The sequence below is a fragment of the Copadichromis virginalis genome, linkage group LG20 (genome assembly GCF_057382275.1).
Source record: "Copadichromis virginalis isolate Kocher_CV1m ecotype Utaka linkage group LG20, C_Virginalis_male_GT1.1, whole genome shotgun sequence".
NCBI classification, from domain to species: Eukaryota; Metazoa; Chordata; class Actinopteri; order Cichliformes; family Cichlidae; genus Copadichromis; species Copadichromis virginalis.
This window is the reverse complement of record NC_140637.1, coordinates 20746688-20763859: the sequence shown is the minus strand read 5'-3', so window position 1 is coordinate 20763859 and position 17172 is coordinate 20746688. Positions and strand designations below refer to the sequence as shown.

At 41.7% G+C, this 17172-nt stretch overlaps 2 protein-coding genes across 2 annotated transcripts; both read left to right on the top strand.

Moving 5' to 3' along the window:
• Positions 1-5283: 5283 nt before the first annotated feature.
• Positions 5284-8604, top strand: LOC146684715 (histone-lysine N-methyltransferase set-1-like). The gene is made up of 5 exons (XM_085443588.1): positions 5284-5782; positions 6476-6596; positions 6680-6842; positions 6962-7154; positions 8476-8604. Exons 1-5 carry the CDS (start codon positions 5744-5746, stop codon positions 8602-8604), a joined length of 645 nt encoding a protein of 214 aa, XP_085299714.1. The 5' UTR covers positions 5284-5743.
• A 1089-nt stretch (positions 8605-9693) lies between these two features.
• LOC146684714 (uncharacterized) lies at positions 9694-15587 on the top strand. The gene is made up of 7 exons (XM_085443587.1): positions 9694-9795; positions 10007-10112; positions 11802-11872; positions 11973-13938; positions 14237-14395; positions 14474-14530; positions 14960-15587. Exons 4-7 carry the CDS (start codon positions 12276-12278, stop codon positions 15205-15207), a joined length of 2127 nt encoding a protein of 708 aa, XP_085299713.1. The 5' UTR covers positions 9694-9795; positions 10007-10112; positions 11802-11872; positions 11973-12275; the 3' UTR covers positions 15208-15587.
• Positions 15588-17172: the final 1585 nt, after the last annotated feature.

Here is a 17172-nt window from a genome sequence, read left to right as displayed (position 1 = left end):
CGGATTCCCTCCCGACTTTGCTCACTATCCCTCTGTCATCTCAGAGTTTCTGGAAGGCCGCTCTGACAAAATACTCTATCACGATCGTCAACTTCAGCACCCTATGTCTGTCGTTTGCGGGCAACATTGCATTTTTTATCTATGTCACAAGGCTCAGGGGTTATCCGTCGGTAAAATACTTTCTCTGTACTATAATGATGTGTTTAAAAATGATGACATGGTGTCTGACTTTCTGAAAGGACGCTGCCCCGCTCGCTCTCGCAGAGGTCATCACGTGGCGTGCTCCTTACAAAAGTTTAAAGATGTGTGTATCGAATAAAGAAACGTAAACAAAAAAAAGTTTGTTGCAGCGTTTTTTTATTTCATTTGTAAACAAAAAAAAACATTTGATTTTACATAGAGGTCCAGGTCGGGGAAAGCGTTATTTTGACCCGAGAAGGTTTTCTCCCCCTTCGCGCAGGTGTCTGTCCTCCCTCCTCCTCCACAGATTTAAGACGCGCATACTGATCGCGAGCTATACGGTTATGTATTGAGGATGAGGGTATGTTTGTTTCGACCAAAGTAGTTAAAAACGCGTTCCATCCTTTCGGTCGCGTTTGGTTTTTACTTTTAAAAGAGAGGGAGAGGTTTTTAAATAGATCGATCATGTGCGAACCCCGCACCGCATCCCCCTTGTAAACAAATTCACCCCTCTTTGTCCATCCTCCTCCACCCTCAGCTAATTTCTGCATAATGTAGCGGGCGTTTTTGCGATCTCGAGGGGGTAAGGATTTTAATACTTCTTCCATCATTTCATCATCCTCCTCTCTGGGCCGCTGCACTTGTTGCTGCACCTGCTGCTGCACCTGCTGCTGCACCTGCTGCTGCGCCTCCTCTGGCGGGAGGTGGAAAGTCACCCTACTCTCCTCGTCCCGGTCCTGTTTAGAGAGTGTGAGATATCTCCGCAGCAGAGATTCGTATCTTTTGATTTTTTCGTACGAATTTAACCGCGGATCCTCCAGTATGGCTTTCATCTTTTCGTCCAAATCGTCTTTGGCAGTTTCTCTGACGGTAGGCTCGGTGGGTCGGGTCAGTTTTTTCAACTCGTGAGAGGGAACGAGAATCATTTTTTTAAACATCTCAGCGTTTTTGAAATATTCCTCCCAGCAGGTTCCCCAGAATGGGTACGGCTGCGGACAACAGAGGGAAAAGAAACCCGCCCGTTTGTTTCTTTAAAACTTGACGCTTACGGTTTAAACTCGTTTTCTTGTCGGCCAGCAGCCTGATGATCTTTTTCTGGCGTTTCAGTTTTTGGTATTGAGGAGCGGAAAGAGGTATGTTTCCCCTTAAAAGATTTAAAGCTATCTCGCACAGCGCCTGGAGGAAATCCGGGGAGCTGTGAGCGAGAATGTCTTTGCGTTTCTGCGGCGACGCGTGGTACAGAGCTTGCAGTAAGACTGCGTTTCTTTTTATACGCTGAGACATGGCTACTTGGGTTTAGGCAGGTAAATGACGGGGTACTGCCCCGGAAGCAGACCGGCGCGCACTCTGTAGCGTTCTGGGCACGAGGGAGTGAGATCGAGGATTAAATACCCGTGGGGTTCCTCAGTGGCGTCTTTGAAACTGTCTGAGAAAAATGTTTTTTGCGAAGGGAAAATCTGACGGGCCAAAATCTCAATCTGCAGCTTGTCTCTGGGGTTTTTAAACAACACCATATAATTGGAGTTTAAGCTGATGGTGCGGCTGTATTTACCCTGATGGAAAACGTTCTGGGTTAGCATCATAACCGAGACGTTTTTATGGTGGCGGTATTGAGTGAAAATTTTAACCACTTCCTGGTGATCCGAGGCCTGAAAGATGACGTCATCCAGCACCACCAGAACGTCTCGGAAATCTTCAAAAGAATCAGGCAGCCCCTCGACAAATTTAATGTTTTTATTGGCCTTTGAAAGCTCCTCATACATGGGTTGAAAAGAAGTATAAATCCACACAATATTCGCGGGCACAGTATCCATGACGCGTTCACAGTTTTCCAAAACACACTTTACAAAATGAGTTTTCCCACACCCGCTAGGACCCACAACTAGACAGGAAAAAGGCACTTTCAGTCTGTGATCAAAATCAGTTTCCTCCATTCTTTTTTAGAAGAAAACTAAAACAAAAACACTAGTACCCGAAAGGCAGAGTTGTACCGTCTGGAAAGAGACGTCTCTTGTCGTAAACCACGCGAAACTTTTTCTGAAATGTTCTGTTTTTGAGCACAAAGCCTCTCTTATCCCTCTGAATACCGTTCTGAGGGGTCTGGAGCTCCGCCTCTTTCATACCAGAAAGGTAACTTTCCACCAACCCGCTCATACTGTCGAAATTGACACGTTCGCAACATTCTCTCCTCTGCGTTATTCCTTTCATTTTTACCACCATTTTCTTTTTGTTTCTGGTCCGGTAGGCGTAACTCTTTGGACCCGCGGAGACAAATTCCTGGATGGTGTCCCCGTCTAATTCGTCCGTGAGATCCCCTAGATAGTTACCCAGCTCTAAAGGTTCCTCCCCCTCTTTCACTACGTAGATCAGAGAGTCGGTGTCGGTGTACAGAACGCTGCGCTGCAATTTTTCTAAATACTCGTAGAGTTTTAGACGGGCGTAGGCTGTGGTGAAAGCTGTTATGGCGTACATGAAAGCGAGGTTTTCAAGGATTCTCTTCTTATGAAGCATCCGTCGAGCTGTAAGAAAAGACGGACAGAATGTATTTTTTAAACCTTACATTTTTTATTTTTATAGAGCAGAGAAGTTTAATAGGATCGATTCATCCCCCCGTCAATTACCTCTCAGTCTCCTGAGAGGAGCTCTCCTGAGAGGAGGCGATCTGGACGGTTCCTCCTCAGCCTGATTTTCTTCCGCCTGATTTTCTGTATCGGTCTCTGTCGGGGAAAATAAAACTTTAAGAAAACAATCTCATCCTTCCTATTTTTTTGAGAATGAAAAAACGTTTTATTTACCTCGCTCCTCCGCCCTATTGTCTGTAGCGGCGGGGGATTGGTTAGGTAAATCCGCAATCTCGGCTGCCGAGAAATAAAACAGAAGAGATTTAAGAAAACAACCTCCTCCTCCTTATTTTTCGAGAATGAAAAAACTTTTTATTTACCTCGCTCCTCCGCGTGATTGTCTGTAGCGGAGGGGGCTTGAATAGGTATATCCGCAATCTCGGCTGCCGAGAAATAAAACAAAAAGAGAAAGATTTAATAAAAAAAAACTTTCTAGCACGCTTTATACCACTCCAAGTCGGGAGGGGCGGTATAGCACACTCGGATTACTCCGCCACATCCTGATATTTATCGAAATGACGGATATTGCATCATATTGTTTACCTTTTGGTTTAAAAGGTATTTTCCTGCAGTTCTCCCGGTATGCGTTGACGAAAATAACGTCGTCGTCGTCTTCTTCTTCTTCTTTTCGCTGCGGCGGGGTCTGTATATTCTCGGTTACCTCTGTCGAGAAATAAAGCAAAACTTTTTAAAAATCTGCTCCGGGTCGGGAGGGGCGGTATAGCACACTCGGATTACTCCGTCACATCCTGATATTCAACAAAATGGCGGATAATGCATCATATTGTTTACCTTCGATTTTAAAACTTTTTTCTCCGCGGTTCTCCCGGTATGCGGAGACGAAAATAGTGCCGTCTTCTCTTCGACGCGGCGGCAGCGGAGGTTCTGCGGGGGATATGGCTTCTAATTCGCCGCGGAAAACGGCCGGATTTCTGCTGTTACTCACTGCATTATCGATTGTTTCTGTAAGTATCAGAGCATGGTTAAATCAAGTCTATCTAAACTTATTTAAAAAATGGTATATACTTATTTAAACGTACCGTAGTCCACTTGCGTGAAATCATTGATGTAGAAATCTAAAAGAAAGTAATCAAATTATTGACATCTCTGTTGATATATAATTTAAAGTCGTAAAGAAAAAAACTTACCGGGGTGAGGTATGAACAGTTCTGGCGAGATGGCGCTCTGATCGGCGGCGTTGTTTGAACGGAATGCTGACATAATATTCACGGATTCTTCCTCGCGATTGGTAGAACTGTCACAGTAGGGGATGAGCAGATAGCGACTCCCCTTCCGCTTCTTCTCTCATTTTATCCTAGTCTAGCGAAGCATCTGTTTTTCGCATCTTTCTCTTGACAATACCGATAGTTAGAGTGGGTTGTTTTTTTTTTTGATTGCCTTCTTGCGAACGCCGTCTGTTTTCCCACATTCTGCAACGGTAAAATATGGCTTTGAGACGGGTATTTGTTTTACCAAATGGACAATTGCTGTCTGACCTTGTTCTTGCTGTTGACAAAACTCGGCTCATGGTTGACTCTTTCCCACAGAGGGGGGGTGCTTTAATAAACTTATTCGAATATGAGCTTTTTTCCTCGCTAAGACTAGTTTTATGGGGAGATGTAAGAAACCGGGTTACAAGCAATGATAATATCGGATGTTGACTCCTCAGCGTCATCATTTTCTATCTATTGAGAAAACTTATTGTAAAAAGTAATGAAGAAAAAAACTCCTCCTTGCCCCGCGGGGTGGGGGTGGGTGTGGGTGTGTGTGTGTGTGTGTGTGTGTGTGTGTGTGGGCCTTCTTGTGAACGCCGTCTGTTTTCTGCAGCGGTAAAATACGACTTTGAGACGGATATTTGTTTTTACCAAATGGACAATTGCTGTTGACAAAACTCGGCTCATGGTTGACTCTTTCCCACAGAGGGGGGGGTGCTTTAATAAACTTATTCGAATATGAGCTTTTTTTCACTAAGACTAGTTTTATGGGGAGATGTAAGAAACCGGGTTACAAGCAATGATAATATCGGATGTTGACTCCTCAGCGGATCAACATTTTCTATCTATTGAGAAAACTTATTGTTAAAGTATTGAAGAAAAAACTCTCTACTTTGGTCTGACAAGGAGCAGGTTGCGCAAAACCTACCTCATATAGATGTTTTAATAATAATAATAATAATATTTTTTTGGGGGGCGTGTTATAGGATATAAGCATTGAGAAAAAACTGATATCTGCTGTCTCACTCCTCCTTGACCCGCGGTGTTTGTGTGTGTGTGTGTGTGTGTGTGTGTGTGTGTGTGTGTGTGTGTGTGTGTGTGTGTGTGTGTGGGCCTTCTTGCGAACGCTGTCTGTTTTCTGCAACGGTAAAATACGACTTTGAGACGGATATTTGTTTTACCAAATGGACAATTGCTGTTGACAAAACTCTCATGGTTGACTCTTTCCCACAGAGGTGGGTGTGTGTGTGTGTGTGTGTGGGTGTGAGTGCGTCTATGTGGTATGGATTGACATTTGACCTGCGCTGTACCTGGGCTCCGGGGACATTTCGACTTTTTGCTGTGTATTCATGTGTCCCCCTAAAACATGACTTGTAAATGCATTTTTAAGTGTCTAAATAATAATTTTTTCTACTTCTTATGAGGTCATTATTTATCTTTTGACCTGTATTTGCTTAAACTGTAGTGTAAATTCATTTATTAAACTATAATTAAAAGATTTTCTGATTTTCTTAAAAGTCCACCTATACCCCTCACCTGATTTTTGTGTATTCCAGTGTATTGCACAGCGACGTTTCGAGTTAGAGTGGATGTGTGTAGGTACTGCAATTTAATACACATTTTCAATACACACGGCCGGAAGTCATTGTGATTGGTAGGCTATATATATAGGCGGTACCTACAGGAAACGGCGCCACAACTTTCGCGCGCGTGCCCTTTAACAAGTGTATGTCGACGGCAATACGAAGACGGATTAAAAACACAAAGGTAAGCCTTTTTTAATGTAAAATGCACCATGACTTTAATACTATATGAAATTATAGGTGCACAGGCCTATATTAAACTGGTTTAATTTATGCTTTATGGACTGTTAGTGAGTCTTTGAAGAAGTAAAACGGCCCCAGCGTTTGTCATTGAGTAAATAAAATAGGGCTGACGACTAACCGCGTCAACGCGATAAAGCGGGCTAACCCGTGTTAGGATTTACTCGGTGTTAAAGCATTATTGTGGCTTAAACGTGTTAATGCCGACATCGCGACTAACGCGATTAACAATTAAACCAGCGCAGTCTGAGTCAAAATCCCTGATGTCGCTGTTAGCTAATTTCGGGCAGTTTGTCCAATGTCTGTCATTCTGCTGACAGCCCTAAAATAAAAGCAAGGGTATAAGTGTATTTAGTCGTGTATTTATTTATATGCCTGAAGAAAAAACTTCTTACAGTTTTGATGCCTAAGCTTTCTCAGTACTTGTATCACTCTCTGCAGTCGCCATTACAGAAATGTCACATGTCGCCATTTTGAGTACTAGGCCTTTAACATTTTAAAAGAAGGCATAAATTAGCACTATGAATAAGTCAGCTGTGTTTATGCTGTAAACTACACTACTGCTAGTTCTGCTACTACTGATGATGATGACAATGATGACGATAATCGTAATACTTTATATGCTTTGGTAATACAGCCAATCGTACAGGAGAACATGCGAAGGAGACGCATTCCTCCACGGGAGGATGCAGTCTGTCATGTTTCTGCTGGAAGGGACAAACTGGGACTTGATATCCACTACATAAATGCCTTCAAAGGTAAGTTGGTCTTTAGTTTGGATTAGATTTGGAGTTTGTCACTTTGTCTTTTGTCACTCACTTGGTATGCCTCTGCAATTCAGGTCGGGGCATTTTCACGACTGTTCCATTCCAAAAAGGAGACTTTCTTTTGGAATACAGAGGTAAACTCATAACAAAAGAAGAATGTGAGCGGAGACACAGAGTTTATCATGACAGCCTGAAGGTGTTCATGTTTGAATTCAAGTTTGATGGAAAACTCTGGTGGTGCGTATTATATCAGTGTAGTTTGATTAAGATTAAATGACACATTGCTTTTGATTTATGAAAAAAAAAAGCTTCCTAACTAACTAGTTAAGCTAATACTTTTTTGCCTAACCCCACAGTGTGGATGCATCTCAAGAAGATGGGTCATTAGGCAGACTTGTCAACGACAACCACATCAGTCCAAGTGCTAAGATGAAAATATTAAATATCAATGGAAAGCCCCATCTATGCTTATTTGCAAGCAGAGACATAAGTCCAGGCGAAGAAATAGACTATAATTATGGTGACTCGGATTGGCTCTGGAGATGCAAGGTATTTCTACAATTGTACTTTTTGGAACTGATAAATTGCATACCCTAAGCCATTTTTACATTTGTACCTACTCAAATTGGCTTAACGTGACTTAGGGCATCTAGTTTTTCACTGAAATTGAGTATCACCTACTGTGCCTGGGGTAACTATAGCAATGCAGCCGAGCATCCAGTGATATAAATGCCACAGCAAGCATGGACGTCAAGGTGACAAAATGCCTGCTGCTCAGTCTATACTTTAGTGTTCAATTCAGGGATCACGCTGTTAATTTTGGTCGCTATTTCAAACATTTCAGAGTTTCAAAAATGATGGCTTGGATTTTCACGAAGGAGGCGCACTCATAACTTATCGAGTGACACCATTGACCAGCCACCTGGTGGCATTCAGTCTATGTCAAATTTTCTGATCACTTTGGATCACTTGGAACCTTGGTGCAGTAGTTACTGAAAAACTACATGGTACTATAACCTACTGGAAAAACAGGGGTAGGTACTAATGGAAAACAGGCAATTGTGATGGCTGCCACATCAAAGCCCTCTAAAAGCACTAAAAAAATATCAGCAGGTATGCAGAAATAAAAAATGGCTTTCGGTTTCTAAATTTTAACAGTGATTGATGTTTAATGTGATTCTACACAGCAAAATCTCCAGTGTTAAATTAACACTGGAGAGTGTCTATAAGGGTCCACACCTCTGAGTGTTAAATACAACACTGTTGAGTGTTAAATTAACACTTTTGACAGTGTTATATGTTTAAAAGTAACCTAGTCAGTTTTGAAGATTAACAATGGCTAACACTGAGCAGTGCTGATTTTCTAACACTGGAAAATAACTCAAAATGTTAGAAATATTCCAGTGTTAGAAAATCAGCACTGCTCAGTGTTAGTCTTTGTTAATCTTCAAAACTGACTAGGTTACTTTTAAACATATAACACTGTCAAAAGTGTTAATTCAACACTCAACAGTGTTGTGTGGACCCATATAGACACTCTCTAGTGTTAATTTAACACTGGAGATTTTGCTGTGTAGCCTCTTTAGTTAGATTCATTTTAAATTTTGTCCCTTGAAGATAAATGGGCCCTAGTGACAGTTCGTTGCTGCTACAGGTGATTGTTTTACTCCTTTAGCAATGGCTTAAAAAATAAAGAAATCACACTGACTATTTGTCTCTTAATCATAGGGCCTTAAATTCTCTATACATGACAGTGAATATTTTAAAGACAATAGCTTGAAACTTATCTTTCTCATACAGTTTATTTAATGTTTCAAAAGCCTCTTTAAAAATGCACTGTATATTCATTTTCTATCTGTTACACACGAAGACGGAGACCAGCCAGATTCAGAAGACTGTGAGCTGCCTAAAGCCGCAACCAAACAGCTTTCCAAACAATGATCTGGACCTGAAACATCCAGAGCCTGAAAGGGTAAATATAATCCAGTGTACCACTTAATGAACTAATAATTTAATCTATCATCATTCTTTATGGATGCTGTGTGTGTGTGTGTTTGGCAGTCACCTGGGTGTGATGTGATTTACATGGACCGTGGCTTGTAGGTCCTTTTCATTGTTTCAAAGTGCAAGTCTGGATAACATCTGAGTGTGTGTGTGTGTGTGTTAACCACCCAAATGTGACTTAGGAGGACCACACTGTTATTGGGAGACTCCGTCAAAGTTTGCTTCATGGTGACATCACTCTGGTTTTAGGAGGGGTCTTCTCGTATTTCTTGACAGTTTGACCTACAGCATGCAGAACTGACTACATGTGCTTTGTTTCTATGTGGTTTGAAACTCAGGCTTGAACATTAAGATAGATAGTACTATACAACTTAACTTGTTTTAGGCACTTTTTACTGCTGTAATGCATGGGCTCTCTCTGGCTGTGTACTCTGGCTTCTTCCCACAGTCCAAAGATGTAGCTTATGGGGTTAGGTTAACTGGTGATTCAAAACTGCCCTTTGGTGTGAATGCAAATGCTTGTCCTTCCATGTTAGACTGGCGATCTGTCCAGGTTGTACTGCCCTATGGTAGCTGGTATAGGCCCCAAAACTGCTACCCCACAATCCTGATAAGGATAAGTGGAAGAGGATGGATGATTGCAAAGGAATCAGTTGTTAATTATTGTAGCCAGTATTTTTTTCAGAAGAAAACATTTCTTGAGTGGAAAGCCCCCCCCCCCCCCCCCCACACACACACACACACACACACACATGCAAATTAAAGACAGAAGCACAGGACTGCCCAGTACAGTTGCAAGAAGAGCACTTGGTCTAATCTTTGTGCCATCTTTTCTTTGTTGCAGGATCTTGATGAAGAAATGCCTCAGCAAGGCTCAGAAGCCATGCATTCTTCTTCAGTGCAAGATTTTGAAGAGGTAACATTGACCTAGGACAGATTTTAATGAATGTTTCTCATGCACGATGTGTACCTTACGCTATTTGCCGATAGTGAAATGGTCTATTCATCCTCTTGAGTGATGCATTTTTAGTAACTGTCAGATTACTGTTCTTTTGTCTTCATTCTCTATCTGTTACACACGAAGACTGAGACCAGCCAGATTCAGAAGACTGTGAGCTGCCTAAAGCCGCAACCAAACAGCTTTCCAAACAATGATCTGGACCTGAAACATCCAGAGCCTGAAAGGGTAAATATAATCCAGTGTACCACTTAATGAACTAATAATTTAATCTATCATCATTCTTTATGGATGCTGTGTGTGTGTGTGTGTTTGGCAGTCACCTGGGTGTGATGTGATTTACATGGACGAAGTTTATTAGTTGATATCTGCAACTGAATTGAAAACACACCTTTCCAACTGTCCAAAACAAATAAATGTTGCAATATTTTGCTAACAGTGTCACAATCATCGTCTGGTGTGCACAACAATATCATCTTTGGACAAGTGCATTCAGTGTGTGGGACCGGTTTCCTCCCTCAAGTGGCTTGGCTTTAAGTGCAAAGGTGAGACATTTAGTGAATAGGTACAGTGTATAGTAAAAAGCATTAATAGAGTTCAACAAGTTAAGACGTGCTGAAATGAACACTGCTCCCTTTTTAATTAATGGGTGGTCACGTCTAATTAAAGAAATGCAGTATTACCTCATTGGTGCAGGACCTTGTAAAAATGGTATACTTGGGATTGTCCTCAATTCCCCATTCCATAACATAAACTGCTCAAAATAATAAAGGGAACACTTAAACAATGCGATGTTACTCCAAGTCAGTCACACTTCTGTGAAATCAAACTGTTCACTTAGGAAGTAACACTGACAACCAGTTTCACATGCTGTTTTGCAAATAGAGTAGACAACAAGTGGAAATTATAGTCAATTCACCATAATAAAGGACTGGTTCTGCAGGTGGTGACCACAGACCACTTCTCAGCACCTATGCTTTCTGGCTGATGTTATGGTCACTTTTGAATGCTGGCGGTGATTTCATTTTAGTGGTAGCATGAGACAGTCTACAACCCACACAAGGGGCTCAGGTAGTGCAGCTCATCTAGCGTAGCACATCAATGTGAGCTGTGGCAAGAAGGTTTGCTGTGTCTGTTAGTGTAGTGTCCAGAGCATGGAGGTGCTACCTGGATGTGGAGTAGGCCATAGGAGGGCAACAACCCAGCAGCAGGACCGCTACCTCCACCTTTGTGCAAGGAGGAACAAGAGGAGCCCTGCAAAATGACCTCAAACAGGCCACAAATGTGCATCTGTCTGCTCAAATGGTCAGAAACTGACTTCATGAGGGTGACTTGAGGGTCCAGCATCCACAGGTGGGGATTGAGCTTGCAGTCCAACACCATGCAGGATGTTTGGCATTTGCCAGAAAACACAAAGTTTGGCAACTTCAGCACGGGCACCCTATGCTCCTCACAGCTGAAAGGAGGTTCAAACTGAGCACGTGACAGTCTGGAGATGCCGTGGGGAATGTTCTGCTGCCTGCAACATCCTCCAGCATGATCATATTGGCAGTGGGTCAGTAATGGTGAGGGGTGGCATTTCTGTGCCTGCCAGAGAGCCTGACTGTCATTGGGTAACAAGATGAGGTCCTCGGACCCTTTGTGAGACCACATGCTGGTGCATTTGGCCCTGGGGTCCACCTAATGCGAGACGACACTGGGCCTCATGTGGCTGGAGTATGTCAGCAGTTCCTCCATGACAAAGGCATTGATGCTATGGACTGGCCCGCCTGTTCCCCAGACCTGAATCCAATTGAGCACATCTGGGACATCATGTCTCACTCCATCCACCACAAACTGTCCAGGGGTTGGCAGATGCTTTAGTCCAGGTCTTGGAGGAGATCCTTCAGGAGACCATCCGCCACCTCATCCCGAGCATGCCCAGGCATTGTAGGGAAGTCGTACAGGCATCTGGAGGCCACACACATTCAACTACACACTTTCATGCCACTCAACTACCTAAAGAACAAAGTATTTAATAAGAATAATTCCTTCATTCACATCTGGGATGTCCTTTTTTGGGGGGGGGAGGGGGATTAGCAGTGTATGTGTAGTCATTAAAATATCCTTAATGTGAACAGTTTTGTTTTTTTTTGTTTTTTCAGCATTTGACATTACTGCAATGCTTTGACAAAAAACTACTTCACTTAAATAGAACTGCAAAGCTAAATTAAGTCTATCAAAATGTGTTTCAGTTTGTTTAGGGGTCTGGCACAAATCTTGCCTTGCAAAATTGGCAAATCAGAATTGCCACCAGTCAACACAGGTGTGTATCCCATTCATATTTGGCTTGACTTTTTTTCAGTTTATTTTTTACCTGTCTAAAGTATTGATCAATTAAAAAAACTTTTGTTCTTACATTCCAGAAAGAAGAAATTTCTGAATATTCAGGGGAGGATGGATTGCCACATTCAGTTCTGGATCAAATATCAAGCGATGATGATGGCAACCACAGCATATCAGAAGAAGAATATGTGCCAGATTCAGAGTCATATGATGAAGATTCAGATGAAGACATCTCATTATTGCCAAGCACATCAAAAGGTCTGCTATGCCAAGATGACATCTCCAAAGCGCATGAACAATCAGATTCAACAAATTTAATCCACAACTTGACAAAGGACAAGCCACAAGATAAAAGTGAGCTTTGCGAAACTGAATCAGAAAAAATGACTTTAAGTAAAAGAAATTACTGCTATTTTTGTGGCAAACCACAAGCTAAAATTTCCCGCCACCTGAAAACGCACAAAACGGCTCCTGATGTTGTGCATGCATTTTCCCTGCCTAGAGACTCAAACGAGCGTAAAAGTCTGTTAGAGAAATTGAGAAATAAGGGAAATTTTAAGCATAATGCTGCAGTTTTGCATGGTGGAGTGGGACCACTGAAAGTGAAGAGAAGACCCAAGATTAAAGCAGTAGAGGGAAAGTTTGCTCATTGCTTTTATTGTCAAGGGATGTATGTTCGCAAGGATCTTTGGAGACATGTCCGCAGATGTCCTAACAAACCAAAAGATGACACGGATAAAGAACCTGGAAGAACCAAAGTACTCGGCCTGGCTTTAACTCTGGAGTCTCAGTGTTATCCGCAGGTGTCAAGTGGAGTCTGGAAGGTTCTTGCTGTTATGAAACAAGATGAGATTGCCTCAGCTGTGCGAAATGACTTTACTGTTATTCAGTTTGCCCAGTCCCTCTACAATAAACATGGACAAGACCCTACAAAGTATGATTATATACGACAGAAGCTTCGTGAAGCGGGACGTTTGTTGTTGTGTCTGCGCACAGAATTCTCAGTGCATAACATGGAAGAAGCTATTAAGCCTGCTAATTTCCAGAGAGTTGTGCAAGCAGTAAAGAAAGTTTCAGGTTTTGATGAAGAGACACTGTCATACAAAACTCCAAGCCTTGCGCTGAAACTGGGACATACACTGCATAAAATGTCTGACATTATCCATTGTCGTGCCCTCATGACAGAGGATGAAGCCCTAATCAAGTCCACTGATGCGTTCAAGAAGTTGTATGTCTCCAAATGGTCTGAGATGGTGTCTCACCGTGCCTTGAACACATTGAGTGAGGCAAAGTTTAACAAGCCATCAACATTGCCCTTTACAGAAGATGTTCGGATTCTCCATCACTACCTTCAAAAATCTGCAGAAAGTGCCTTTTGCAGCTTGGAGAACGAAGCCACAGCTCAGAATTATGCCCAACTTGCACAAGTTACACTCTCACAAATCATTGTGTTCAACCGAAGACGTTCTGGAGAGGTTTCAAAGATGCGCCTCAAAAGTTTTCTTGAAAGAGACAAAACAGCACTCCACACAGATGTTGCCATGGGGCTCTCAGAAATGGAACAGAGACTCTGTAACTATTTCTGTAGAATAGAAATAATGGGAAAAAGGGACAGAAATGTTCCAGTTCTGCTAACACCAAGCATGCTGGATGCTCTGTCACTACTGGTTAGTAGGAGGCCTGACTGTGGTATTTGTGCCACTAATATCTACCTCTTTGCAAGACCCCGATCAATGAGTCATTACAGAGGAATGGACTCCTTGCGTGTTCATGCACACCAGTGTGGAGCAAAGCAGCCTGAGTATCTAAGATCGACACAGCTCAGAAAACATGTTGCCACACTCTCACAAGTCCTTAATTTGAAAAACAACGAACTTGATCAGGTTGCAGATTTCCTGGGTCATGATATCCGCGTTCACCGCGAATTCTACAGATTACCAGTTCCCACAACACAGCTGGCCAAGATTTCCAAACTGCTTTTAACACTGGAAAAAGGACAACTTTCCCAGATCCAGGGGAAATCACTGGATGAGATCAAAATAGAAGGTTTGTATTGAAAGGAGCAAATATTAGGGCAGTAGTTGAATATTATGCTTTATCAACCGAATTAAAACCTAAAAGCACAGACCATTCTGTTAAATGTCCATGATTTAAGGTTCTTGAAGTCTATTGTTTCATCACTTTGCAACATTTGGCAAACTGCAGAGTGGTGGCCTTAAATAGTAAAACTATGTACTATAATTTCCAGTATTTGTTCTGTATTTTGTCATATCTCGTTGTTAATGTGAGGTTTTTGGGGGGTTTGTGTTTGGTTTTTTGGGGGGGTTTTCCCACAATTTCTCAGATGAAATTGCATTAAGTGATGCTGAAACAAAGGACAGTGAGAGTGAATCAGATGATGATGACACAGCACTCACAATGTTGGCGTGTGGCACCAGTGAGCCTGTACATGCAGTAGCTGATTCCACAAACACAGCGCAGCTCCAAGACACTGTAGATTGTGGTAAGTTACCACTAGCTTGGTTTCTGTGGATAAAATGTTTGTTACAAATATTAAAACTTAATCAAATTGTGTAATCAGCAGATGAAGGACCACTCACAATGCCTGCAGCAAGTGAGACTGCTGCTCCCTCTGAAGGTAAGGGGTGCAGTTGGTTCTCTAAGCTTATTATTGTTTCATCACTTTGCAACATATGGCAAACTGCAGAGTGGTGGCAAAAAGTCACTTGGATGAGTGACAAAATGTTTCTCCCACTGAAAACGCTACGTCCAGATTAACAGAATCAACGTTTTGGGATTTACTTACCTGGATGATTGAGCATGCATCAAGAGACTTTTATTCAACTTTTTATTCAGTCTTTTATTCACAGCGGAACACTAAATGTCTCATTTTAGAAATTTGATAAATTTTCAAAGAGAATTTTAGCTCGTTTTGATATTGATGGTAGCAACACATTTCAGAAGTTAGTACAGGGTAGCATCCATTCTTTTAACCACCAAATGTTTTTTGTTTTTTTTGTTTGGTTTTTTGTTTGTTTTAACTACTACTACTTTATATATCTTCCAGAGAAAAATGCTGCTCAATCCCACAATTCCCGAAGAGCTCCCAAAAACATGTGGTCCAAGGCTGAGGTTGCTGCAGTGATGAGGCATTTTAAAGACCACATAAACGAAGGGAAACTAGCCACCAAAAATGAATGCAGTCATTGCAAATTGGTAGAAGATCCGGTGTTGGCAGGAAGAACAGTTCAAAACATAAGAGATTTTGTAAGAAACAGAGGATTAACTGCAAAAAGGCAGAAAAAAATGAACTAAAATAACTGTTTAGAGAGCTGTGGTTTTACATCTTGGTCAGATTGCCAATTGTTGTTAACACTGATGTTCTGTTTAAAGAAAAAAAAGTTCTTGTTAAATACAGAAGTAGTTTGTATTTCATAATTTTTACATTTAATTTATTTAGGGTTTTTTTTGACGGGTTATATTTAAAATAAAAAATTATAAATGCATATTTTCTCCCCTTAATATTTACCTTTAAACTATTAAAATTCATTTTAAATGTTTTTAATTTTTCTGTTTTCTATATTTTTATATTTCTGTGGGAAGCGTGGGCATTTTTGTCCATAGATTTCTTTTTTTATTTATGGTTAAAATTAATGTTCAGATCCAAGAACACTAATAAAATGATGTTCCAGTAATCCTGTGTCCTGTCAGATGTGTATTCATGGTAATGATGAGCTATTTACATATTACATCATTGTCCCTTTAAAGACCCAATATTGTTTTTTTTGGACCTCATAAAACACATTGTTGTCAAGTGGACAATGTCTCCAGAAAACACAATAGAGTCTGGTTGGTGTGTATCAGTGTATCTAGACTTCTATAGGGAGTGTATGAGGTCTGAAGTGACCCAAATTTTTTTCAGATTTTTTCGAACACTTTAACCTCGCTCCCTTGGCTCTAAGTCCTTTCAAAAGGGTAGTCCACTTAAACCACCACCGGGCGGATTGACGTAGTATAGTCCCGCCATACCACATAGACCCGTATGTGTGTGTGTGTGTGTGTGTGTGTGTGTGTGTGTGTGTGTGTGAAACAAGATCGCCTGTCGCTGGTTTGTTTTTTCAGTCTCTTGTAAAAAAGGACTCTCAAAAGGAAAAGTAGTATTCACTAAGCGATATTTATTCAATTTTTTTTACACATAGGCAGCCTGTAGGTTACAAGCGGATAGAAAGTTCTTCTTTTCATCACAAGCTATGGTGTATCTTAAAGGTTTTTTTTTTACAGCGTCTGTATTATAGGAAAATAAAATACTATTGAAATCTCTACAGGAAGTCACTCTTTATTTCCATTACAAACGCCGGTGCAGCTTAAGAAAGTAAAATTACATCCGCTCTGTCTCTCTATACATCACAGAATCATCTGCTGCATCACCGCTGTGCTTAGGGAACATGATGCAACAGGTCTGAAAATGACTAGACACTTCCGGAGTATTTCCGGTAGGGTCATAAGGTCCGGATCGATGCCTTCCATAGTAAATATGCTGTATTTGAATATGTCATATTCAAAACCTTCTTCTTTGGGAGAGCAGATCTCATCGGGCACAGGACCGCTGCGGGGCTGCAGAAGGAAAGAATCCATCTTGTGTCTGTGCCTTAGAAATTGTGACGGACTCCTCTCTCTGCTTTTTTATTCCCCTCCAACAGATGGCGCGCTTCCGGAGGTTTCCCCCTCCCTCTAAAAACTTTTTTTTCCCCAGCAACAGATGACGCGCTTCCGGAGGTTTCCCCCCTCCCGCTAAAAACTTTTTTTTTTTTCCCCAACAACAGATGATGCGCTTCCGGGTTCACCCCTCCTTTCTCAGGGTGCAATTCGACACGGTTAGCAACAGATGGCGCGCTTCCGGGGTTCGCCCCCCTTTCTCAGGATATAATTCGTCACGCGGGGGGTTTCCCACCCCCCCTTCTCCGGATACGATTCGTCACGCTCATTACACGCTTCCGGGGGGGAGGGGCGGGAGGTCAAAAGGTCGTGATTAGGGCCATCAATCACTTCGGATCAAATTTTGTCATAAGCTGTATGGGATTAACTCTCTATCGTACACCCGTTCAAGTTTCATGACAATGGGGATCTAGACTTTGTTGAACTCTAGGCAATTTGAACAGGTAAAATTTGAGTGACCAAGGAGCAGTTGAATAAAAGTCATGGAATAAGTGTTGAAATAAACTGGCAGAATTAAGAGAATTAAAACATTTCAAGAGCTCAAATTACTTAATATGGAAACGG